Source organism: Hemitrygon akajei, chromosome 4 (assembly GCF_048418815.1).
Source record: "Hemitrygon akajei chromosome 4, sHemAka1.3, whole genome shotgun sequence".
Classification (NCBI taxonomy): domain Eukaryota; kingdom Metazoa; phylum Chordata; class Chondrichthyes; order Myliobatiformes; family Dasyatidae; genus Hemitrygon; species Hemitrygon akajei.
In genome coordinates, this window is record NC_133127.1 from 167,218,059 (window position 1) to 167,245,194 (window position 27,136).

Sequence of the window (27,136 nt, forward strand, 5' to 3'; positions counted from 1 at the left end):
GGGGAAGGCTCGGAGTTGGTGTCAGCCATTAACTCCTTGGTGAACAAGGCAGCAGGTCCTTGTCAGAAGTTAAGAATTTTCTCAGGGAGGACTCCCACCCCAGAAGGGGAGGATGATTTTGAGACCTGGACAGAGCATGTCTCTCGGCTGCTGGGTGAGTGGCCGTGTTCCGAGGAAGAGAAGTGGCAGAGATTGGTTGACAGTTTGAGAGGGGTGGCAGCTGAGGTAGAAAAAGGCGTGAAAGGTAGCAAACCCTTAGCTTCCTGGAGGGAGTATCTAGAAGCATTGGAGGAGGCTTTTGGTCTGACAGGGGGCACGGTGGAGCTTTTAGGGGGGCTTCGGAGCCTGCGTAAGGAGAAAGGGGAAAAGCTTTCTGAGTATCTTTTCCGGGTAGAGCAAAGGCTAAATTGTTTGGGGCGACAGGGGGGTCATTTCAGAGACGGAAGTGAATCAGATCAGGATAGACCAAGTAGCCCAGGGCGCCCAGAGGCATGATGTGATTGCTACAAGTCTCCAGCAGTCCCATAGATTGCAGCCCCCCCCATCTTTTGTTCAGTTGCTCACAGAGGTGAGGGAGGAGGAGCAGGTATTGGAGTCGGAAGAGGTCTCCGTCAGTATGGTGCAGTCTTTCGTGGTAACCTCTTGTAGTGAAGTAACTGGGGCCAGCTCCAACTGGGAGGTAGTGCGGGGGGTCGCGACAGGTGGGGTGTCTCCACGTGAGGGAACAGGCAGAGAGGGCCCCTCCCTGAAGGGACAGACTGCAGAGGCCCAGGGGAGGCTGAGGTCCTGCGAGGCAAGGTGTTTGTTATAACTGTGGGGAAGAGGGCCACTTCAGGCTGGAATGTGACCGGCCGGGAGCCCCTCGGAGGGAGACTCCACAGGTGTCCCTGGAGGAAGGGGGGTGGGGTCGGGAAACTTAGAGGAGACCCAGTGAGGGAACGGCCTGGAGTCTCTAGGAATACACATTCCCAGCAATGTGCCACGGGACCCCCAAGAGGAAAAGACCCCATCCCAGAAGGATGGGTGGGACCCTGATCCAGTGTGTCGATCTGGATACAGGGAATAGATGCAATAGCCATACTCAACACTGGATCACAGGTCACGCTATTGTACCAGTCGTTCTACAATCAGTATTTGTCGCATTTACCCTTGATGCCCTGCAGTGCCCTGGAAATTTGGGGTATCAGTGCTGGTGATTACTCATACGATGGTTATTTGTCTGAGGCTGGAGTTCCTAGAGGCTGAGGTGGGAGTGTCTGAGGCTCATGAGGCCTTGGTTCTGGTTTGCCCGGACCCAGTTGTGACTGGAGGTATGTCAATACTGGTAGGGACCAACACCCCTACTGTGCGGAGACTCCTGGGGGCCTGCAAGGAGAAGGCGGGTGAGGACTTTCTGGAGACCCTGACGGTGCACCCACTGTTTCAAGCTGCCTTTAAGGAGGTGTGTGGTCACAGCGGGCGGGACTCGGCATTGGAAAGAGGAACTGTATGGTGTGCCCAGTCGAAGCCCAGGGTGAAGTAGCGAGAGTGGTGGGGATCCCCAGGTACACCGGAGTGCCTGAGGGTGAAGCCCTTTTAGTGGACACCCCGGAAGATCTCGAGGGGGAATCGAGATTCCTGGCTGGGGTGCTGGTGAGACCTCAGCTGCAGAAGCACTCGGTGGTACAGGCACGCCGGGTGCTGGTGAGACCGGAGCTGCAGAAGCTCTCGGTGGTACAGGCACGCCGGGTGCTGGTGTACATCAGGAACAGCACGCAACGGGAGGTCACTTTCAAATGAGGGATTTGTTCCCAGTGTTGGTGATGCCTAGTGCCCCCATGAGGCTCGCTGGGGAAGGGCATTGGAAAACAGGGATAAGTTGACCACTGGGGCGTTTAACTTTAGAGTCTCACCTGTGTCGGAGAGTTGGAAGTGGAGGATGGTGGGAAAGATGTTGATGCTGAAAGATGTTTTTTCCCTAGACGAGTTTGACATGGGCTGTTCCGGGAGCACTTGCCACACCATCCAGGTGACTGAAGACACCCCGTTTCGAGAAAGGTCGCGGTGACTGGCCCCTGCAGATGTGGATGATGTGCGGCAGCATTTGTGTAAGTTGAAGGAAGCTGGGATCATTGCAGAGTCCCACAGCCCTTATGAGTGGCCAGGAAGAAAAATGGGAAGATTCGTATGTGTGTGGACTATAGGACCCTGAACAGACGCACCATCCCTGACCAGTATACGGTCCCCAGGGTCGAAGACACGCTGGCCTGTCTGAGTGGGGCGAAGCGGTTCAGCGTGTTGGATTTGAGGAGTGGATATTACCAGATCCCGATGAGTGAGGCGGATAAGGAGAAGACGGCCTTTATATGCCCTCTGGGATTTTACCAGTTCGAAAGGATGCCCCAGGGCATCTCGGGAGCCCCTGCCACCTTCCAGAGGGTCATGGAGAAGACTGTGGGGGATATGAACTTGCTTGAAGTGCTGGTATACTTGGACGACCTGATAGTATTTGGATCCACCTTGGAAGAGCACGAAGCGAAACTAATGAAGGTACTCAACCGGCTGAAGGATGAAGGGTTAAAACTTTCCCTGGACAAGTGCTAGTTTTGCCAGACGTCTGTCTGTTGCCTCTGAGGCGAGATGTACAAGTAGAGCGGGAGCCCGAGGTGCCGGCTGCACCTCGTACCAGGACTTCACATCCACACAGGGTGGAGGAAGAGCCCACACCAGGAGAGACGGGCCTGGGTCCAGCCCCTGTGAGGGATACTGACTCAGAGGATGATGACTCGGATGATTGGTACATGCTGCCGTTCGCTGATGCCCCCGTGATGGAGGGGGAGGCTCCTGGCTCTTCCCCCACTGGGTTAGATGGGGTAAGGGGGGCTAGTGATGGGCCATTGGGAGTACCACAGGGTGTTGGCAGGGAGGAAGTGGGACCCGAGCAAGAGATGGAGGGTTCCGAGGTGCAGAGGGGTTTGGGTGACCACTTGCAGGAGGGTTCGCCTCATAGTTTCCATGAGCCTCCTGTAGTGTCTGAGGTGGAGGAGTCAGAAGAGGGGGTGTGCAGGTCTCAGAGAACTAGGCGCTCCCCCAAATAGGTTGGCCTAGGTAGCACCCGGGGAACAGGATGTGATCTCCACTGTTTTGGGGAGTTAGGTCACTGCTTTCTGCACTTGGGTTGGGCTTTGTGCTTTGCAGGAAGGGTTGGCAAATTATCTGAGCGTCATGAAGGCATGACTAAATTTGGTGGGGAGAGAATGTAGGGCTCTCAGTACCAGTAACTGTGGTGTTAACTGTTCAGGCTAACAAAATGGCTTCTCTGTATTGTTATAATGAAATGGCTCCTCTGTAATGTTATTCAATGCTGTAATGGGTTTCTGTGTCTGGAATGTTTGGGTTATAACTGTAGATAAGGGGGAAACTAACCAATGGAGAATTGTTATGCTATCTTGTATGTGTGAGCTGAGCGGGAGTTTGTGGTCTTTCTCAGGAGGAGAGCGAGGAGGACGGACGTGTGAGGAGCGGACAGCGGTTCCAGGGCGGTGGATACTGGACATCGGCGGTTCGGACGGTGGCCGAAGGCTCGGAAGGTTGTTGTGGATGGAATCGGCGGCGTGAGCTCCAACATATTAAAATATCATGTGCACAAACTGATAAACTTACTGATATGGAGCCTTTAGCTTATCTATTCCTACTAACCCATCACTAAGAAATAACTATAAAGTTGCAATTATTTACTTGCCTTTGGTGTATTGTCTGGTGTTTATGTTGCAAGTGTGTACTGGCGGGCATTACACCATATTTACACCGAAGTATTGCACTCTTGGCAGGGTGACGGAGGTTCACCTTAGGTGAAATTGGGAGCACAAATGCTACATGTGTAATCTACCATTGGACTTCATCCTTACTTTCATAAGTTATTAAGTGTTATGTGTGTTATGTTTACTACAGTGCTCTATATCCTGGTTCAGAGAAACATTGTTTCATCTGATGGTATACATGCATATAGTTAAATGACAGTAAACATTACTTGACTTGACTTAAGAGCTACTGGCAATGCATTCATTGAAGCAAGCGGAGAACATTCCATCACACTCCTCACTGCTGTCTTGAAGATGATGGAAAGGATTAGATATGAACAGACTCTGTTCTGATATCCTGATAGAAAGAAGGTCATTGATGAAGCAGCTGGAAATGGATGGACACTTCCTTGAGGAAATCCATGTCTGGGGGGGATTGATTTCCAGCAAACATGCCATCACTCTTTGTTTGATCTCATCCCATCCATCAATCAATGAGTTGTTCCCTTACCCACTAATCGCACTGTGATCAGCGCTCCTCAATACCACACGTAGTCAATAATTGCATTGAGCTCCATAACTTAAATCAGAAATGGTTTAGCAAGTGGCTTCTGGTGTGCCAGCGCTGCTCAATAGCTCTGTCAATGTTGATGAAGGAAAGCAGACAGATTGGGCCATCATTAGACAAAATCAACTTGTGTTTTTTGTGGACATGACATGCATGGGCAATTCTCCACATTACTGAGTAGCTTCCAGTGTTATAACTGTTCTGTATCAGCTTGGCCAGAGATGGAGCACGTTCAGGATCAGGTCTTTAGCCGGGATACTGTTTGGTCCCATCACAGTTCCTGTTATCGGCTCTTCTAAATGCAGATTACATAAATTATCTAATTAATTAATTATGCTATTAAAATCAGAAACACACTTTGTGAAAGGCTGCCTAAACATTAATTAAATTTTAAGTCATGTCCCATTCAATTATTGCATTATTAATGAAAAAAAGTAGTGTGTTGTTCATTGGGTGGTAATTGTAAAAATACATTAACATTCAACTGAATTTTACTTAAATTTATTGCAAAATCACTAACTACTGCAGGCAAGAGAATCCCAACACAAAGATTTACCTTTGTTAGTATAGCTCCACCATGCTGTGAAATAAAGTAACTTCCACAAAAAGATTGTAAAGAATATTTATCATCATACAGAGGACAACAACATTCAAAGAAGAATCAGCAAAAGAAACCTACTCTAGCTCTCTCTTGTCTTGTCCAGATTATTTGGTTAATGTTAATGTTAATATTTGGTTAATTCCACCAGGGCAGGAATGGATTCTCAATATTCCTGGATTTCAGTGCTTTAAAAGGGATGGGGGGGGGAAGGGGAGGAGGGTGGCATTACTGGTCAGGGATACTATTACAGCTGCAGAAAGGGTGGGTAATGTAGCAGGATCCTCTTTTGAGTCAATATGGGTGGAAATCAGGAACAGGAAGGGAGCAGTTACTCTATTGGGAGTATTCTATAGGCCCCCTGGCAGCAGCAGAGATACCGAGAAGCAGATTGGGAGGCAGATTTTGGAAAGGTGAAAAAATAACAGGGTTGTTATCATGGGTGACTTTAACTTCCCTAATATTGATTGGCACTTGATTAGTTCCAAGGGTTTAGATGGGGCAGAGTTGGTTAAGTGTGTCCAGGATGGATTCCTGTCACAGTATGTTGACAGGCCGACTGGGGGAATGCCATACTAGATCTAGTATTAGGTAACGAACCGGGTCAGGTCACAGATCTGCCAGTGGGTGAGCATCTGGGGGACAGTGATCACCGCTCCCTGGCCTTTAGCATTATAATGGAAAAGGACAGAATCAGAGAGGATAGGAAAATTTTTAATTGGGGAAGGGCAAATTATGAGGCTATAAGGCTAGAACTTGCGGGTGTGAATTGGGATGAGGTTTTTGCAGGGAAATGTACTATGGACATGTGGTCGACGTTTAAGGATCTCTGGCAGGATGTTAGGGATAAATTTGTCCCGGTGAGGAAGATAAAGAATGGTAGGGTGAAGGAACCATGGGTGACAAGTGAAGTGGAAAATCTAGTCGGGTGGAAGAAGGCAGCATACATGAGGTTTAGGAAGCAAGGATCAGATGGGTCTATTGAGGAATATAGGGTAGCAAGAAAGGAGCTTAAGAAGGGGCTGAGAAGAGCAAGAAGGGGGCATGAGAAGGCCTTGGAGAGTAGGGTAAAGGAAAACCCCAAGGCATTCTTCAATTATGTGAAGAACAAAAGGATGACAGGAGTGAAGGTAGGACCGATTAGAGATAAAAGTGGGAAGATGTGCCTGGAGGCTGTGGAAGTGAGCGAGGTCCTCAATGAATACTTCTCTTCGGTATTCACCAATGAGAGGGAACTTGATGACGGTGAGGACAATGTGAGTGAGGTTGATGTTCTGGAGCATGTTGATATTAAGGGAGAGGAGGTGTTGGAGTTGTTAAAATACATTAGGATGGATAAGTCCCCGAGGCCTGACAGAATATTCCCCAGGCTGCTCCACGAGGCAAAGGAAGAGATTGCTGAACCTCTGGCTAGGATCTTTATGTCCTTGTTGTCCACGGGAATGGTACCGGAGGATTGGAGGGAGGCGAATGTTGTCCCCTTGTCCAAAAAAGGTAGTAGGGATAGTCCAGGTAATTATAGACCAGTGAGCCTTACGTCTGTGGTGAGAAAGCTGTTGGAAAAGATTCTTAGAGATAGGATCTATGGGCATTTAGAGAATCATGGTCTGATCAGGGACAGTCAGCATGGCTTTGTGAAGGGCAGATCATGCCTAACAAGCCTGATAGAGTTCTTTGAGGAGGTGACCAGGCATATAGATGAGGGTAGTGCAGTGGATGTGATCTACATGGATTTTAGTAAAGCATTTGACAAGGTTCCACATGGTAGATTTATTCAGAAAGTCAGAAGGCATGGGATCCAGGGAAGTTTGGCCAGGTGGATTCAGAATTGGCTTGCCTGCAGAAGACAGAGGGTTGTGATGGAGGGAGTACATTCAGATTGGAGGGTTGTGACTTGTGGTGTCCCACAAGGATCTGTTCTGGGACCTCTACTTTTTGTGATTTTTATTAACAACCTGGATGTGGGGGTAGAAGGGTGGGTTGGCAAGTTTGCAGATGACACAAAGGTTGGTGGTGTTGTAGATAGTGTAGAGGATTGTCGAAGATTGTAGAGAGACATTGATAGGATGCAGAAGTGGGCTGAGAAGTGGCAGATGGAGTTCAACCTGGAGAAGTGTGAGGTGGTACACTTTGGAAGGACAAACACCAAGGCAGAGTACAAAGTAAATGGCAGGATACTTGGTAGTGGGGAGGAGCAGAAGGATCTGGGGGTACATGTCCACAGATCCCTGAAAGTTGCCTCACAGGTAGATAGGGTAGTTAAGAAAGCTTATGGAGTGTTAGCTTTCATAAGTTGAGGGATATAGTTTAAGAGATGCGATGTAATGATGCAGCTCTGTAAAACTCTAGTTAGGCCACACTTGGAGTACTGTGTCCAGTTCTGGTCGCCTCACTATAGGAAGGATGCGGAAGCATTGGAAAGGGTACAGAGGAGATTTACCAGGATGCTGCCTGGTTTAGAGAGTATGGATTATGATCAGAGATTAAGGGAGCTAGGGCTTTACTCTTTGGAGAGAAGGAGGATAAGAGGAGACATGATAGAGGTGTACAAGATATTAAGAGGAATAGACAGAGTGGACAGCCAGCACCTCTTCCCCAGGGCACCACTGCTCAGTACAAGAGGACATGGCTTTAAGGTAAGGGGAGGGAAGTTCAAGGGGGATATTAGAGGAAGGTTTTTCACTCAGAGTGGTTGGTGCGTGGAATGCACTGCCTGAATCAGTGGTGGAGGTAGATAAACTAGTGAAGTTTAAGAGAGTACTAGACCGGTAGATGGAGGAATTTAAGGTGGGGGGTTATATGGGAGGCAGGGTTTGAGGGTTGGCACAACATTGTGGGCTGAAGGGCCTGTATTGTGCTGTACTATTCTATGTTCTATGTTCTATGTGATTGAGATATTTCTTTTAGCAAATTCAATCTCGTAACCTTAATGAAACCAAGCCCAAATATTACATATTTTGAAATTCAACTTAGAAACTGTTATGATCCCAGCCCCCTCCTTCTTGAGAATCGCAAGATCGCTATTAATTCGGGTCCTGGACCCAGGAAATGAGAGAGAATCCTCATCCGGACAAAGCAACAGATTTGGCCATTGTTTCTTGGAGACACCTTTGTGGATTGCGATCCTATACTACGTGCCAGCTCTCAGGGCTACGTGTACACCCTCGGGCAATGTGGGCTGGGGATTGCATCACCCCACCCTGATTGACATCAACAACCCTGCAAGTCAAGATAAAAGAGGGGCTGCAAGGGGTAGTCCCCTAGCGACGCACCAGAAGGAGACACCGTCGCTCAGCGCTCCCGTGATAACGGGAAGCTATTCGGAAGCCACGTGTGGTCCGTTTCCCCTGGCCTGGGGAACGGATGGCTGATAACACCGAAAATGACTTCGAACTAACAACGGGGAACCCACATTCCCGATTCAACGGTTTGCATCCTAAAAGACTGGGCAAGTTTCTTTTCTCACAAAAAAAAATCTCTCTCTCTCTCCCCAACACGTGAAACCCAGCGGTCCCCAAAAAGGCTAAAAGCCTGCATGAACTTGAGAGACTTTTATATTTCCATCTGACAATATTTTTACCCCTAGACAAAACGATAGAGCTACTTCTTATTGATGATTATTACTATACCCGCGCTTTAGATTGAGTATTGACGACGTATATTATCTGAATGTTTGTATTAACCTTACTTTTGTGCCCCTTTATAAATAAAAAACGTTTTAAAATAGTACCATCAGACTTCAACGGACCTCTCTATCTTTGCTGGTAAGTGACCCAGTTACGGGGTTTGTAACAGAAACAAAGTATTATTTCAAAAGTTTAACAATCAACCAAAGGATAATTTTTCTCAGAACCAAACATAGAGGCATACAGATTAATGTCTAGTAGCTCCCCTCATGGGTGTGCTCATTTAATGAAAGCAGGCTGTTCGGCAAGAATGGAACATTACAATCTGGATTTACTGTATATTCACTCAACATGCTGGATAATGGCCAGAATGCTAACTGCATTCTTCACTCTCCATTATTGCTGCCTCAGCAGCTGAGGACTTCCAGTATTCTTATCTATTTCAGATTTTCAACAACAGCAGCTTTTTATATTCCCTTCCCTCCTCTTCCTCATTCATATCGTTCTACTTATAAAAGGATCCACAGCTTCTCCGATCAGCTACAACTAACAAGCCTTCCCCAACCTTATCATCTTTACGTGTGCTATCCATCGAACAAAGAACATAGACCAGTTCAGCACAGGAACAGGCTTTCGGCCTACAATGTTGTGCTGAACCAATGCAATTAGTAATCAAGTGGATAACTAAACTAATCTCTTCTGCCTACACAATGTCCATATCCTTCATTTTCCTCACATTCATCTGCCTATCTAAATGTCTCTTAAAAGTCTCTGTTGTTTTTGCCTCTACCACCACACTAGCAACACATTCCAGGCGTCTACCACTCTTTGGGCAAAAAACTTGCCCCTCACATCTCCTTTGAAATTATCCCCTCTCACCATAAATGTGTGTCTTCTGGTACAGTAGTAGACATTGCAACCCATGGAAAAACAGATTTTGTCTGTTTACTCTATCTATGCCTCTCATAATCTTACAAACCTCTATCAGATATTCTCTCAGCCTCCACTCCTCCAGAGGAAGCAGCCCAAGTTTGGCGCCAACATCTCATTATAGCACATGTTCTCTAATCCAGGCAGCATCTTGGTAAACCACTTCTGCACCCTCTCCAGAGCCTCAACATCCTTCCCATAATGGTGTGACCAGAGCTTTATGTAATACTGCATATGCAACCTAAATGGAGTTTTATAAAGCTGCAATATAACTTCCTGACTTTTGAACGCAATACCTCAATAAAAAGGCAAGCATGCCACATGCCTTCTTAACCACCCTATCAACCTGTGCAGCCACTTTCAGGGAGCAGTGAACTTGGATTCCAAGCTCCCTCTGTTCTCCAACATTGTTTAGGATTTTGCTCTTAATAATGTACTGTCCCTTAGCATTTGACCTCCCAAGGTGCATCATTTCACATTTGGCTGGGTTAAACTCCACCTGCTATTTCTCTGCCTATATCTGCAACTGATCTATATCCTGTTGTCAGTCATTTATGCTATCCACAACACCATCAATCTTCATATTATCTGCAAACATACTAATCCACCCAAGTACATTTTCATTCAGGTTTTATATATATTATAAATATCAGAAGTCCCAGTACAGATCCCTGTAGAAACCCACTAATCGCAGACCTCCAGCTGGAATAAGTCCCTTCAACACTACCCTTTGTGTCTATGGGCAAGCCAGTTCTGAATCTAAACAGCCATCATCCCTGATGAAGATGTCATTGAAATACCAGTTAAAATCGACACTTGTACCCATCCGGAACCCCGAGGAGTCTTTATGCACCAAACAGCCAACTCACCCTTGTCAAATGCCTTACTATAATTCATGTAGACAACATCAACAGCCCTACCTTCATCAATCACCCTCAGCACCTCGCTAAAAAACTCGATCAAGTTGGTAAGACAATACTTGCCCCACATAAAGCCTAATTGTCGCTCTCTCTCTCTCTAATTAAGCCTTGATTTTCCAAATGCTCATAAAATCTATCCCTAAGAATCCTCTCCAGTAACTTCCCTACCACTGAAGTGAGACTCACCGTGTAGTTTCCAGGATTATCCCTGGTTCCCTTCTTGAAAAATGGAACAATATTAGCTACTTGCCTGCTTTCCAGGATCTTGCCTGTGGCTACAGAGGAAATGAAGGTATTTGTAACACCCGTGAAGCACCAGTCCCATCATGTGTGACAAATTTGGATTCTTCGAATGAAAGTAAACTTATACATCCAACCGTATTAAATCTTCTGCATCATTATACATTTTGTCCCCGCGCTGGTTCTTCATCTGGGTGGCTCACCATCTGGTTCGTTAGATGAAATAGTTTATCATTCACAGAAAGACAATTCAAAAACTTGTACAGAACTTGACCAAATGCCTTGGTATGATTTTGCAGAACTAATTCCCAACTACACGGTAGGGATTTTGGACACTGGTCTCTGCCAATATTGTCTCGTTATAGCTGTAGCTTAAATGAATCTTTTATCGCCATTGTCTCTCCTCCAGGGGTTTCACCCTGAGGGTTTCAAGTTAGTAGGGTAAGGTTACTCAATACTAATTCCACTCTTAACAGTTCATGTCTTCAACTTCTAATCAATGCTGCATTTCTCTCCTTGTCCGTCCTGTATCTAGCCTGCCCCTCCCTTGCATAGGGTTTTTTATCCCCAAAGTCTTTTTTTTAAATAAGTAAACCTTGTTTTCATCCTTCTGCAGGTAGAACTTCCTAACATTACAATTCTGGGTTTAATTAACCTGGGCTACATATTGGTGTGTTGGTGTGTGGCCAAGTGGTTAAGGCGTTCATCTAGTGATCTGAAGGTCGCTAGTTCGATCCTTGGCTGAGGCTGCGTGTGTGTCCTTGAGCAAGGCACTTAACCACGCATAGCTCTGCGACAACACCGGTGCGAAGCTGTATGGGTCCTAATGCCCTTCCCTTGGACAACATCGGTGGTGTGGAGAGGGGAGACTTGCAACTTCCATTAAAAAAAACCTTGCCCAGGCTTGCACCCTGGAAACTTTCCAAGGCACAAAATCCATGGTCTATCGATGGATCTATCGAGACTAACAGAGGCCTACACACACATATTGGTCAAGGCCCCAGCACTCTCTTCTCTTGCCTGTTTCAATAACTTGGGGCCTGGGGGCTATCCCATCTAGTTTCCCTTTAGCCACACAATCACAGGAAGGTAAGCTAACCAATAATATAAAAAGAATACAAACATATTTTATCAGATAAAGTGATAAGTACAGAAAAGTACTTCAGGAATTCATTCCCTGCTTGTCTGAGTGAACATTCAGAAGCATTTGATTAAGGTAAGAGAGCTGAGAGTGGGTATCGGACCACTGGAAAATGATGCTGGAGAGGTAGCAAATGGGGGACAAGAAACGACAGATGAAATTAACTTGTACTTTGCATCAGTGTTCACTGTGGAAGACACTAGCAGAATGCCAGAAATGCGAGAGGTGTGATGGCATTGGAGAAGCTCCAGAGGAGGTTCATGAGAATGATTCCGGGAATGAAAGGGTTAATATGTGGGGAACTTTTGATGGCTCTGGGCCTATAGTCACCGGATATTAGAAGAATGGGGGGGGGGGGGGGGGTGGTGGTGGATCTCATCGAAACCTATTGAATATTGAAAAGCCAAGATAAAGTGGATGTAGAGAGAATGTTTCCTAAAGTGGGGGAGTCTAGAACCAGAATATAGCCTCAGAATATAGGGACATCCATTTTAGAATAAGAATCAGAGTCAGGTTTAATTTCTCCGGCATATGTCATGAAATTTCTTAACTTTATAGCAGCAGTTCAAAGAAATACATTATAAATAAATATGGAGAGAAAAAAACACTGAGTTACATTAAGTTGACAAACCAAATCTCATCAAACTCCTAACGAAATAAAGCTGCTGTCTTGGCTTCTTTATAGCTGCATCAAAATGTTGCATCTAGGTTAGGTCCTCAGAGATATTGACACGCAGGAACTTGTAATTGCTCACTCTCTCCACTTCCGAACCCTTTACACAGATTGGTTTGTGTTCCCTCATCTTACCCTTCTGAAGTCCACAATCAGGGAGGAGGTACAGGAGCCTGAAGACACACTTCAATGTCTTAGGAACAGGTTATTCCCATGCACCATCTGATTTCCAAATGGACAATGAACCCATGAACCTACCTCACAATTTTATGCTCTCTTTTTGTAACACTTAAAAGTTTTATGTATTTATTATAATTTATAATATATATTATGTATTTCACTGTATTGCAGCTGAACAACAAATTTCATGACATGTGTCAGTAATAATAATCTAATTATGATTGTGATTCTACAAATCAACCCAACACCTCTGTCTATGGCTGCAGAAACAAGTAATCTTATTATTACCCTCATCTTCCCCCACAATTTAAAAGTCCTGGTGAAGAACAGCATTTTATAATTTCAGTTTTGATGACAGCCATCACTCTCAAGCGCTCAAAGAGTCAAAAATCTCTGCGGAGTGGTAAGCCATCTAATATTTTCTATATTCTTGTGGATTCTGTGGTTATTATCCTGCTGTTTTACTCTTTGTACACAAGGTGGTGCTGTTAACATTTGGTAGAGAGAGTGTTCCTCATTATAATTTTATCCACATACTAGCTGCTGAAAAAAAAAGTTCTAACCTTAGCAATATTACTTCACATTCATGATATGTTTTTCAATAAAGATTGCGATGAGGAAAAACAGACCTGCACTATATGTTAATGAATCTGAATAACCATTCAGCTCCCTGGGTCCGCTCTCTAACAATGTAATGAAGTACGTTTGGGATAAATTATTCATTTCAACCATAAGCATTAAAATCAGTAAGCGATTATAGAAAGATAACAATACAGAACAGTGGGAGTGCTTTACCAAAATCCAAAATGTATTTATAGTGTCAGCAACCAGAGTAGCTGATCCATTAATAAAATTTTATGTTCTCCTTTACTGTGGAAATCCAAAGAGCATCACACTAGGGCAAATTCTCTTTGCCCTGTAAAGTCTGTGCTTTAGTACAAGGTTATGCTGGAGAGAACAACACAGCTTTACACTGAGTTGCACACTGCTGGGAAATTTCAAAGCAATTCACCTTGATTTCATTAAAACATATAAGGTTTGCATATGAAAGATGTTAACAAAAATAAAATGGATTAGATTTTCTTAGAGCTATAATTATAACAATTGTTAAAAAAAATGTTTCCTTTTATTTCTAAAACTAAAGAAGACCTAGCACAAAACTCTGCTTCAAATGTGTCAAACCTATTCAGAGACTATAGACAAGGGACTGTAGATGTTGGAATCTGGAGCGAAAGAAGAACTGCTGGGGGAACCCAGTGGGTCAAGCAACATCTGTTAAGACAAAGGAATAGTGTACATTTTGGAACAAGACTGTGCGTCAGGACTGAAACTGCAGAGGGGAGAGAGCCTTTTGAGATATTACTTCACTAAATGCAATCCATCATGACAAAAGGCGGGAAAGAAGTGGGAAATGCACTCATTTTTAAACAGAAGTTCATCAAATCACATATTTGGCAGATTATGAAACATTTGAGGAGAGCCAAGATTTGGTAGCACAAAAGAGATGGGATTCAAGAGGGAATGGCACAGTGAGAGCAATGAATTTGTTGAAAGTTAAATTTGGGAATTTGCTTAAAATGAATAATTGCTTTGGTAATCAATGATAGCTATGAAGTATCCATTTTGTCAATCAATTTTGAAATGCCCAACATTAGCAGGAGTAAGGTCAGCCTGCATTAATTCTCATCTTACTTTTTAGTTAAGCATTCAAAGATAGTTTTTTTTAAACTAGCTACTAAAAGGATCTCCCACTCAACAACAAATGGAATAAACCCAACGATGCTCTCCAGTCGAAATGTGTTTCTGGAAATAGAGTGGGGTTCAAATTAACTAGATAAGGGGCCAGATATAAATCTGGTCTCACGATAAACAAAGCTTACATCAAAGGCTTTGTACAACCTACAAACAAAACGACAGAAATTTCTACAAATGAACAACAAATTCATGACTGGAAAGTATCAAAATTTACAAGCAGAGCTGCTGTACAGCAAGGTAAATTGAAACTTTGAACCATATTTCAACACAGGAAACTTCAGCTCTAAAATTGGAGCAGAACTCATTCTCTTTACATTATCACTCTATAAAAAAATAACCACTTCTTTTAATGCATTAATTACCTATGGGGATATAAAGCAAGATGGATATGATCACTGCCCTCTTTGCAAAAACAGAGTTCATTCACAAGGGAGTAAACTGGAATTACAAGCTAAATTATGCATGCTGTGTTTTATTGTTCAACTCAAGTTCACCTCAGTGCTTGCAATTTTGCTAAAAAAATAGACAAATAGAATCAAGTTCTAATAGGAAGCAGGTTGAAAGGAAGTGTGTTCAAGATAATTATGGAAGTCTTTCAGATTGTAACTAATACAGGTCAAAGTCAAGATCAAAGTCAAGTTTATTTTCATATACACAAGTACGGTACATCCATGCACTGGTGCAAAGTAAAGCTTATTTACAATGGCATCGCTGGCACATAACATCAAATAAGCAGCTATCACAAAGAAACACAAATTATACATCAGTTCTACAATAAAAATCAATTAGAACAAAAATGTTAATTTTAGTGCAAAGTATTCAACGTGTTGCTAAACTGTAGTGACCAGGGTTTTGCTTGTTGATGCAAGAAAAGAAAGATTGAAGGGAAGTAGCTGCTATTGAACGTGGTGGTGGGGGGACTTTAAGCTTCAGTACCCCCTTTCCCTTGGTAGCTGAAAAAAGATGGTGTGGCTCGGGTGGTGGGGATCTTTGATTATAGATGTTGCCTTCTTGAGGTAGTGCAGATACTATCAATGATAGGATGGGATGTGATCATAAAGTATTGGGCAGGGTGCACTGTTCTCAGCAGCCTCTTACATTCCTATGCATTTGAATTGCTGGGCTGGACCGTGAGGTAACCTGTCAGGATATTTTCAGCAGTAATATCTGGACAAGTTTGTCTGCGAGATTGCAAAACTCCTTAATCTCTGAAGAAAATAAAGATGCCAGCATGTTTTCCTTGTAGTTACATCTACGTTCTGGGCCCAGGAAGTTATGTTAACGCCCAAGAACTGAAAGCTGCGGACTCTTTCCACTGCTGACCTCCCCATGTAGAAATACATATTTGATCACCTTCCTCTTCAGCTCTGGTTTTACTGACTCCAAGGGCGAGGCTTTTTTTGCAGCACCACTCAATCAGATGATCTACCTCGCTCCGTAGGCTGGCTGCTCTTTGAAATGGAGATTTTTAAAAGGCAGAAAAAGGGAAGAACCATCGAAAAGTGAGAACAGGACAGAAACTCCAACAAAAGTTATAAGAATTTGAGTTCTATAAATGTGCAGGAAGCAGCATCAATACAGTTGTCAATTTACTGGATAAAAAACTTGGGGAAGGGTCTGTAGCAGGACAGAAAGAAGGGGGGGGGGGGCTGTCACACTTGTCCCATAAAAGACAGGTGTAACTTGAAATCATGCAGGCTCCCAAATTTGCAACTTAGACTGACGGAAAGGAGCAGAATTGATTGTCTGGAAAGCAATTACCTGACAATAGCAGTGTCTTTCTCTGACTTAATTCCCATAGACTCTCAAGAAGGGTAGGAGGTAGAAGAAAGGAAATTATAGGGCAGTTAGCCTGACTTCAGAGGTTGGGAAGATGGTCATTCTCCATACTCTGCTTTGAATGTTGAGGTGCAGGTGATCTTGGTTCTGGAGTGTACATGCCATAGGCTGATTCCAATTTCACATTAATTGTGAAGATCAGGTCTTCTCCCACATGATTGTATCAGTAGTTATTGTGAAAAGACATGTCATTCTGCACTACGAGTGACTCCTCATCTCTACCAAGCACTACTGGAACCATTGGCACCAATATCATCTGTCAAAGTTTTGAATTACTATCTAATACCACATGATCAACACATATCATAGCATCAGATACATTTCAATCAGTGGCTTGAATGGAAAAATATATTTATTTGTGTGCTTTAGCATTGAACTAATATTGGGTTAGGACATTATCAGAATATGAGAAAAATACATCATCCAGTCCTTCAAACAGTTCTTTTCATAGATCCAAAGAACTAGTTCAAATCAAAATGAATCTTTCTTATACTATGGCTAATTTTTTAAAAGCAAAACAAGAATTACAACTCAATAGTCAGCACCAAGCACCATGCCTCCCAAACCTCACATCCAGTCCCCAGTAAAGCAAATCTGTAAAATGCAATATTTAAATTGAGAAATGCAAGGCTCTGCCACATACTGCAACACTGCAAGGCAGCACCTTATCAAGGGCAATTAAAATTAAACAATAAATACACTGTATTGGCCTTGGCACTTACACCCAGATCCTCTGAATGAATAAAATGAAAGATTCTTCAGATACATACTAGTTAATAATTGTCATTCTGATGTCTGATTGGTGAGGTGTTAACAAGATGCAACAATTCCTCTCTAAGTAATTGGATGATGCATACTGTGTACATTATCACTTTCCATCGCAATGCTGGGAATTAAAGAATCCATGCATAAAATTTCATCAACTCTTCTGTCCTCAACTCAATTTTCAACATGAAAAATAACTCTAAATTGAAATATGATACTTCTTGTCACTTACATTCAAGGCCAGAATAGATAGCGGAATTAAAATCTAAAATTAAAATAGCTGTGCTGTTAAAAATAATTAAAATATTGTCAACCCTCAATTGGAAATGGGTTATAGATTTATCAGCATCTGATGGAAGAAAAGACAGCTATCCATTTGGCTGTAAAGTTTTACCCAGTGGAACTTTTCACTTTGTCGATAGCCATGGGCCTCCAGCACATTGTCACATGTTTTTGTTTTGGGTAACGTGCCCAAGTTCTATGCCGCACCTGGATTTTGTTCCCATCTCTTGTTGTCATCTTTATTCTCTTCAGCTTGATACTAAATGTGTGAACATACTGAAATTTATTGATTGTAGGACATCACAGAATTCTAATTGACAAAATCAATTTCTTTGAATTTAAGCTCATGACAAATGCAATTCAATACACAGAACAGAAGAAGCTACAGAGAGTAGTGGACTCAGCCCAGTACATCACAGGCCCATCTCTCTCCACCATCCAGAGCAATTATAGCAGGTACTGCCTCAAGAAGGCTACATCTATCATCGAAGTTCCCTTCCATCAAGGCCATTCATCAGGTTCGAGAACAGCTATTTCCCTTCAAACATTTATTTCCAGCACAACCCAGGTCACTACAAGTTTAGAAACACTTCAATCATTTTGCACCAAAATAGAATTTGCTGGTTTTTTTTTAATGTACTTGTATTCTTTCTTGTAAAACTTGTGTACAACTTACTTTAATTTGTTTTTTCCTTCTGAATGCTCTTATAAGGTGCAGTGTGCCTGGGACGACGTACCGTAAAAAACATCCTATCTGATGCTTGATATGGCAACTGTTCTGCCTGAGACCAAAGGGAACTACAGAGAGTTGTGGATGGTGTTCAGCACATCACAGAGACCAGCCTCCCTCCAGGATACTTGCTGCCGCCTCAGTAAAGAGGCCAGCATAATCTGAGACCCCGTCCACCTGTCATAGAGCACTTCAGCAAAGAAACAGGGTCTTCAGCCCATCTAGTCCATGCCAAACTATTATTCTGCCAAGTCCCATTGACTTGCACCTGGACCATAGACTCCTCCCCTCTTCTTCTCTCTTCTCCTATTGGTCAGATGATACAACGGCTCAAGGACAGCTTCTTTCCTGATGTTATAAAACTACTAAATGGTTCCCTAGTAGAATAAGACAAACTCTTCACTTCACGATCTACGTCATCATAATCTTGCACCTTGTCATCTGTCTGCACTGCAATTTTTCTGTAACTGTATTATTCTGTTACTGTCTTGCCTTGTACTAACTCTACAAATTGATCTGTATGAGCAGCATGCAGGGCAAGCTTTTCACTGTACCTCACTATAAGTGCCAATAACAATAGGCCTATTCCAATTCAGTGCTGCTGCAAGTAAGTTATACACTGCACCTGCGCATTCATGTACTTGTGTATATGACAATAAACTTGACCGTGACTTTGACCTGTCAATGAAAGAGAACATTTCAATTCAGCGCACAATTGTCCATTAGCATGATAAAGATCATACAGATTAAAAAGCTATTTTTACATTATTGCAGATTAATGTTATCCAAATGCTACAGGTATGAACTTTCTTGTCCTTAATATCCTTCATGTTTTCACATCCAGTGAAAATGGATGAGGCTACATGTTCGGTCACCCTGCACAAAAAGGGCCATATTTAAATAAAGTAATATCACTGCACAGATTGCAGATCCTGGCATCTGCCCAACTTTCAGTGATTCAGTTACTTCTCAAATCCATTAGCTTTCCAAGTAGGTTGATGAATTATGTATTGATAGTGAGGAAACAGCCAGGACTTTGAAATATTAACACAATCTAAAAAATGTATGTCCTAGCTAGAGAGAGGCTGGCAAGGGAATCAGAAAATGAGATTAATTAAGACTAACTATTTGTCACAATGTTTAATTTTAAAAGTATTATAATTTCAAAATATAATTCAATAAAAATCTTATATTGTATGTCCATAATTTATTTATTGAATTAGTTTGTTGTATGTTATTGGTAACATCCAAGAACTAAAAATAGAAATGCATATTATTAAGACAAAATCATAGGTAAATAAGATTCTCCCACGAACTTCAGATCTATCACTCATAACTTTATCAAAAAAAGATGTTTTGTTAAAAATTAAGTAAGTATATATTAAAGCACATGAGAACATACCAAAAATGTCTACAATCACTTACTCGCTTAGTCTAGGCTGTGTCTGTACACCAAACGTTTAATTTTAGGAGCTGAAAGTCTCCAAGTTCATTCAAGTTCTTAACATTAACAAGCAACAATACCCCATTCTTTGAGCTGAAATCACACATTATGGAAAAGATTATGGAGCATCGCTTAGCACAAACGGGATGCAGAAGGAACTCCACAGGACCATAAGACATAGGAACAGAATCAAAGTATTTGGCCCATTGAGTTTTCTCTACTATTCATGTCTGATTGATCATCTCTCTCAACCCCATTTTCCTCCCTTCCCTCCGTAACCTTTGATGTCCTTACTATCAACGTTTGCTTTAACTATACCCAATGTTTTAGCCTCTACAGCCATTTGTGGCATTAAATTCCACATATATATCACCCTCTGGCTAGCAAATTCTTCCTCATCTCAGTTCTAAAGGGACGTCCTTCTATTCTGAAGCTGTGCCCTCTGGATGGCCCTAGACTCCCTCACTATAGGAAACATCTTCTCCACATCAACTCTATCTTGGCCTTCCAATATTTGATAGCTTTAATGAGATCCCCCCATCACTCTCCTAAACTCCAATGAGTGCAGAATCTAAGCCATCAACTCCTCGTGTGTCAACCCTTTCATTCCTGGGATCATTCTCATAAACCTCTTCCTCACCCTCTCCAATACCAGCACATCTGCTCTTAGATAAGATTCAAGATTCAAGATTCAAAAACCTTATTGTCATTCTAACCGTACATCAGCTCTGCAGGGCAGAATGAGACAGCGTTTCCCAGGAGCAGTGCAATCATAACATAACAAACGCAACACTAACTAATAAACATAACAATAAATAGGGACTCAAAACTGCTCACCATACTCCAAGCGCAGGTGGCTAATACTTTTTATGAACCCTTAAACTCAGCAGGCCAAGCAGCATCTATGCAGGGAAATTTAAAGGGAAGTTAGATGAAGGTTCTCTTTCTGAAACAATGACTGTCCACACCCCTTCATAAATACTACCTGATACTTTGAGTTCCTTCAGGATTCTGTTTGTTGCTTCATACTCGAGCAACTGCAGTTTCTTGTGCCTCCCGAGAGGTTCCCAACCTTGTTTATGTCAATGAGCCTTACCATTAACTGAGGAGTCCATGGACCCCAGGTTGGGAACACCTGCTCGAGAGTAACATTGTGTTATCTCTTTTATACACACACACCCACCACTCACTCAAAGCTAGATTCATCAAGGTATGTTTACATCAAGTGAAAACCACCACTGGACAAAGATGCTTTGAGTCGAAGACTGCAAAATCAAATCTAATGAATCAAACACTTTGCTGCAACAGAATCTGGACAGGTTTTGGTAATCTACAGTTCCACCTTATTTGTACAATTATAATCCAGTAAATATGTTAAGTAATGCAGTTTATAACTCAAGCACACTGTTACATAATTTCATATACCTTCCTGCATGGTTGTGCAAACATTTGAGGTTGAAAATAAAAGCAGAACATAATGGTTTGAAACTTTCACTTTATCACTACATAAAAGGAATAGGAATAGCCCAAAAATAATTAATCTTTCACCAGAGGAGAAAAACGAAGTACAGCTTCCTAAAGATGTCTACTAGGTAACGTATCATTAGTCCAGGCACAAGTGCATGAATAAAATACCTTTGAATATTTATTACTAAATTAAGAAACAGTAACATATCAGAACTTACCTCTAACCACACATAACAGCCAGTAATGTCCTCCACACAAGTCATCTGATCTCCATCTCCCTGATCTGCATGTTGAAATATGGAAGCCAGAAACTAGCTAGAGGCTCAGTGTCATTACATTTAACTTCTACTGGTCAATCAATTCCAAGGATCAGGAACTGCAAGAGCTGCCACAGGAATAGAACGGCAGCAATCTTTAGGAAGCATAATCTGGCCTAATATGTCAATACAATTACATGGAATACTGCAAACATGATGTGACTGCAGGTGGCAGTAAAGTAATGGCAAAGAATTTGCTGGGAAACTATCACTATTATCAGTGAGAGAGGGAGAAAAAGTAGTGGCAAAGCAGAGTTACCCAAGGAGCAGCAAATCACCATAGACTGGTGGATTACGAGCGGCCTTCAGCCACTAGCCTTGCACAAAGCACTGCATGCCAAGATCAGACCTCAGCAACAAATTAAAGAAGCTTCGGAAATTTAGACCTGTGTTCAATGATCCAGTTTAACGAAAAGATTTCCATTATGCATTGCATTCAAAACTGAAGGCTCAGGAATTGAACAACCAAGACTCTGGAGTTTTCTACCGGCAATAAACATTTTTTACTGAATTCTTTCCCAAATTTCTCTTTTAACCCAGAGCTCTTTCTCTTTGTTCCCAGTATCAATTCAGAGATACTAAGGGAAGGTAGAGACTGAGTGAAGGGGGTAAACGAGGGAACTAGGTGCTGGGCAGTGTGGAGAGGAAGGAATTGGGTATGTTTCCAAAATCACTTAACCATTGCAATGACATTTTAGTGATGGATTTTTATCCAGGTCTAGTTATGATTGTATATCAGCGGGCATCATGAATATCCACGTTCCATAATTACAACTCATGCAGGCATTTAAAAAAGACAATGGATATTGCAGTAATGCTAACTTGGAAACAAAAGTCAAGGTGTGTTAATGGAGTACAGATGCTCAAAGTCAATTCACTCAGTACTCTGTGAGAAAGCAGAGAGATATTCCTCCCAAGAACTTCAAGCAAAAAAATTGCTGCTGCCAAAAAAGTGCACTTTAATGTGGCTTGGGAGGTTAGGAAGAGGATAACTGTGCAAAATTGAACACAAGGAGCTTTTTCTGGTATTTCTTGACATGTTTAGATCACACACATATTTGCACAATCACTTACATCATGCTTCACACAACACTTCACCCTAAAGAACTTTGCCTTATCAAGCCTGGTTCATCTAATCACTCCTCACCGATTGAACTTGCAGGTGCACCCATTCTCCCTTTTCCATGCGTTCCTTCATATCCATTTATTTATTTACTGCTGACACTCACCCTCGCCTTTCAAGATTGCATCACTAATGTCATCCGAATCAAATGCAATTCATTCATTAGACAGATATTTGTTATCAGAATCACTAATAGGCATGCATTTCCCTCCTAGATAAAAAAGAATATTGAATACTAGTGATTGCTTCAGAATCAGAAGAGATTGCTTACAGATTTTGGCACCATGAACTACTGACAGGGAGAACTGGAGTACAATGGGGTTTTGGTGACTTTAGCCACCACAGCAAACTGCATACTAATTATCCAATTTTTCCTAATGTGCTCGAGTTAAGCATGTACATTTGTAGCTTTCTGAAAAGTATGCACTTTTTTCAAAGTTTATTCCTACACTTGAACCAAATTATTCACTGCTCCATTTTAATTCTCCTACCTCTCTTTTTTCACTTTCTCGACCTTATTTGACAGTTATCTACCTTATTTTCTTCTCATTCACACTGGTTTCTTTCTCTAATATTAGAGTCATAAGAGATGCTGCATACAAGCAAGTCCTTTCCCCTCTGGAGTCCACATTTCAACCACATTTTTGTTTTATTTTATTGAGATACAGCACAGAACAGGTCCTTCCAGCCCCTTGAGCTGTGCTACCCAGTAATCTCCCAATTTAATCCTAGCCTAAGCATGGGATTAGGTTCACAATGATCAATTAACCTACCAACTGATATATCTTTGGACTGTAGAAGGAAACCAGAGCACCCAGATGAAACCCATACGGTTACAGGGAGAACGTATAAACTCCCTACAGGCAGCAGGTGGGAATTGAACCTGGGTCACTAGTACTGTAAAGCATTGTGCTAACCACTACACTACCATGCCACCCCATATACTTATACTAATTCTGTATTAATCCCATTTTATTCTCTCCACATTCTCAATCAACTCACCTACATACCAGGGCCAATTAACCTACTAATATGCAGCAGTTTTATTAGTTTAGGGGATTAACACTTGGATCAATAGTCACCAAGTTCCCAAATTGCCTTCCCCTTATTCCAAGTTTGTGATTCCACAAGCTGGCATGCAAAATTTTCGGGATGAAGGGGTAAGGGGGGAAACTTAGTGATAGCTACAATTGGCACACCAAATTCCAGCCCAATATTGTAAACTTTTTGTAAGTAGTTCAAACTGAGTTATTAAACCTACTACCTACCAGAAATGGGAAAGTCAGAAAGTTAAAAGTTTCTGTGAGAAATACTTCCCAGAGTCCCAGCTTCTTTTCACTGGTTCCTATCCCATCTAACCAGGTTAGAGGGATGCCACAGTGCTTTTTCTTTTTTTTTACTCTGCAGAACCAAACCTAGTTAGATGCAAAGGGTTCACTAGATCTTAAGCAAAAGTTCGTGAAGGAAACTGCTTCTTCACCGGCCTTTTCAGCAGCTGAGGAGCCAGGGAACTGTATCATAAAGAAAGCAGAGGGTTTTTTTTTTACATTGTACCTCTTCAGCACCCAAGAGAAAGAACCAGTAGACTGCACTCAGCAATTTGCTTCTAACCATTTGCCTGATCCCATTAGTAAAGATTTCTATTGCTCTGGTGTTTGTTCTGCCATGGTCAGATCAGTCCGATCAAAGTAAATGTTTCTCATAGACCACACAGGTGCAGGCAGAACATTCCAAAGTATCTAATCTTACTTCAAATGTTATAGTAAGTTTACAACAATGATCATTTTGCCTTGCGTATGTTATAAGGCAATAACTTAGTGGTATGGCTGCTTTATGCATTGCATATAATCTTGGGTTGTGAATTATACTTGTTAAGATACTCTAACAGAACAATGTATAACTGATGGGAGTCTGCTGACAGATTCAGAGACACAGCAGTTACGCTTACATTATGCCTTTGATAAACTTAATTCACTTTCATTACCAACTCAATGAATTTTGTAGTCATCGATGTCCAGTTGTGTAATATATTGCCTTCATTCTTATAGGCAACTGCAGAATGTTCATGCTGTAAGAAACCATCAGCACTGGGATCGAAGCAACATATCTGAGAAAGCTTCTGATATGTTATTCAGCCAGTTACTTACAAACTGTGGTTTGGTTTTAAACTGGAAGAGAGCTCAAGGAGTTTCCAGAAGGTTGCAAACATTGGGCTTTCGTGGGTATGAAGAACCAGAATCTACTCTGTGCACATGAAGGTTATTACATGAGCTTCATGTAGGGGACAAAAAGCTGCTTGTAAAAGTAGATGCAAAGACCAAAGTACAGCTGGATGAAATTGACTCCTAAAGGAAAGGAGTCAATTAAGATATGACAACAGAGGATTCACCAAATGATGTTGTGGATGAAGAATCCAAGAGGACAGATCAGAATGTAAAGGGAGCAATAGATGGATTAATAAGAGAATACTCCAGTGAACTAAATGGAAGGAAAAGATAGAGAGAAAGAATGAGTGTGGAAGAGAAAGCCATGAAAGAGAGAAGGAGCGTGAAAGAACAAAGAAAAAGGAGCATGACCAAGAAAGGATCGAGAATGGCAGAAGCCATGACTGAGAGAGAATCAAGAATCAAAGTAGATCCAGAGAGAAAGGCCAGGAAGGGGAGAAGAAAGGTGTCCAGAGCTGTCAGAGCAACCTCCTACAACCTCGAAGTCAGATCCCACAGCCACTACGGAGGAAGCCCCAGAACCCAAGATTGTTTCACAGTCATAAATCTCACCTGCCAAGCAGAGTGACCTCCCTTGTCAGGAAAGACATTATCCCACAAGAGTAAGAAATCCTCCACAGCGATTAAGTCTTTAGGCTTGATTGGGACAATTTGAAATTTGCTATGCTGCGGATGTCTATATAGTAGTTGTAATATATAGTATACTGTGTATATAGTATATGCATATAAATTGAGATGCATTCTCTATTGAGTTGGAGTTTATAGCTAAGCAGGGAGGAGTGTTGTATATTTAATATATCAAAAATATTTTAGTAATATGACAAATACACTATTTGATTAAGCATTCTTTGTTGTATAAATAATTCATTATGGTTATATGTACAAAGTACATAAATGGCATTAGTTATCACACCACCACATCATTTAGGAGTTGCATAACATAACAATAAGAACAGATGTAGATAATGAGAACTTGAACTAGTCTTCTGATCTACTGTGGGCAGCTGAAACAATAGTGTTATAAACTCATGGTGAAAGGAAAAAGTGCTTAGATAGTTTTCAATCACAATTGTAAATCACATTTCCAAATTTGTAAGAAGCAATTCAATGGCAGTTATTAAAACTACTGAAAGAGTTAAACTAATTCCCCATTTTTGCAACAACTATTAAAACTTGCACTTTACAAAGTAAAAACAAAATTCTCATGAGAATTAATTCTGCATTCCCTATATCATTTTGTACATAATTTTTGCCACGTTCCTGCTCCCCGTTGTGCATTTTGTTTGAAGTAGCGAGTGCGACAGTGACATTTGAAAACTGCAAGACTTGTCAGGAGTGAGTCATTGTTTGAAGTAGTGAGTGAGAGAATGACATCTTGCCGAGCTGGAGACACTTGAAAACTACAAGACTTGTCTGGAGTGAGTCACTGCTTGAATTAGCAAGTGAGAGAACAACATCTTGCAGGGTGGGAGCCAATTGAAAACTTCATGTCTCATCAGGAATGAGTTTAATTGACCCAATAAAAAGAAGTGAAGTGCAGGCACAGCAGGAATGGCCATTGTTGGAGTGAGCTAGTGTTAGAATGGTCTAGCTTTGGCTCAATAGGCAGAGGTTCTAAATAAGTTTCTAGTAAGTTATTTTTCTCTTTCTTTGTCTATTAGTACATAAGTAGTGCATTGGGAATGAGTCCAGAGTTAGTAGCATGTTCTTTGTGTGAGATGTGGGAACTCTGGGAGGCCTCAAATCTCCCTGATAACTATATCTGCACAAAGTACATTGAGCTGCAGCTCCTTAGAAACCATTTTGAGGAACTGGAGCTGCAGTTCACTAACCTTCTGCTCATATGGGAGAATGAGGAGATGATAGATGGGAGCTACAGGGAGGTAGTCACCTCTAAGTTGCAGCAGGCAGGTACCTAGGTGACTGTACCTGAGGGAAAGGGAATAGGCAGCCATTGCAAATGCCCCTGTGGCTGTTCCCCTCAATAGTAAGTGTACAACTATCAGGGAGAAGCCACAGCGAGCAGATTTCTGACACTTGAGTCTAGCTCTGTGGCTCAGGGGAGAAGAGGAGTGTAGTAGTGATGGGGGGAATTCCAATGACAGAGAAGCAAACAGAAGATTCTGTAGACATGAAAAAGAAACCTGGATGGTATTTTGCCTCCCAGGTGCCAGGGTCAAGGATGTCTCAGATCGGGTCCACAGCATTATAAAGGGGGAATGGATAGGGAAAGGAAGAAGGCCCCTGAAGAAAGAATCTAGGGAGTTAGGTAGAAAGTGGAAATGCAGTACCCCTGGGGTAGTAATTTCTGGATTACACCAGTGAGGGTAAGAATAGGATGATTCAGCAGATGAATGCATGGCTGAGTGATTGATGCAGAGGGCAGAAGGCAGATTTCTGGATCACTGGGATCTCTTTTGAGGAAGGTATGACCTGTACAAAAAGGATGGGTTACACCTGAACCAGAGAGCCAATGTCTTTCTGGGCAAGCTTGCTAGAATTACCTGGCAGGGGATAGGAAATGGAAAGATAGG

The 27,136-nt window shown here is 42.2% G+C and overlaps 1 protein-coding gene across 4 annotated transcripts in view; it reads right to left on the reverse strand.

Annotated features, from left to right (window-relative positions):
* Window positions 1-27,136, reverse strand: part of dclk1a (doublecortin-like kinase 1a) — a 281,096-nt gene that overhangs the window by 177,311 nt on the left and 76,649 nt on the right. Inside the window, exon 1 of one of the 4 annotated variants that reach the window (XM_073043894.1) lies at window positions 21,156-21,279. The exons of the other annotated variants lie outside the window; for them this stretch is intronic. Within the exon in view, the coding sequence (XP_072899995.1) occupies window positions 21,156-21,200 (45 nt within the window). The 5' untranslated portion in view covers window positions 21,201-21,279. Of the gene's footprint in view, window positions 1-21,155; window positions 21,280-27,136 lie in introns of those variants that run through there. 4 annotated transcript variants of the gene reach the window in all.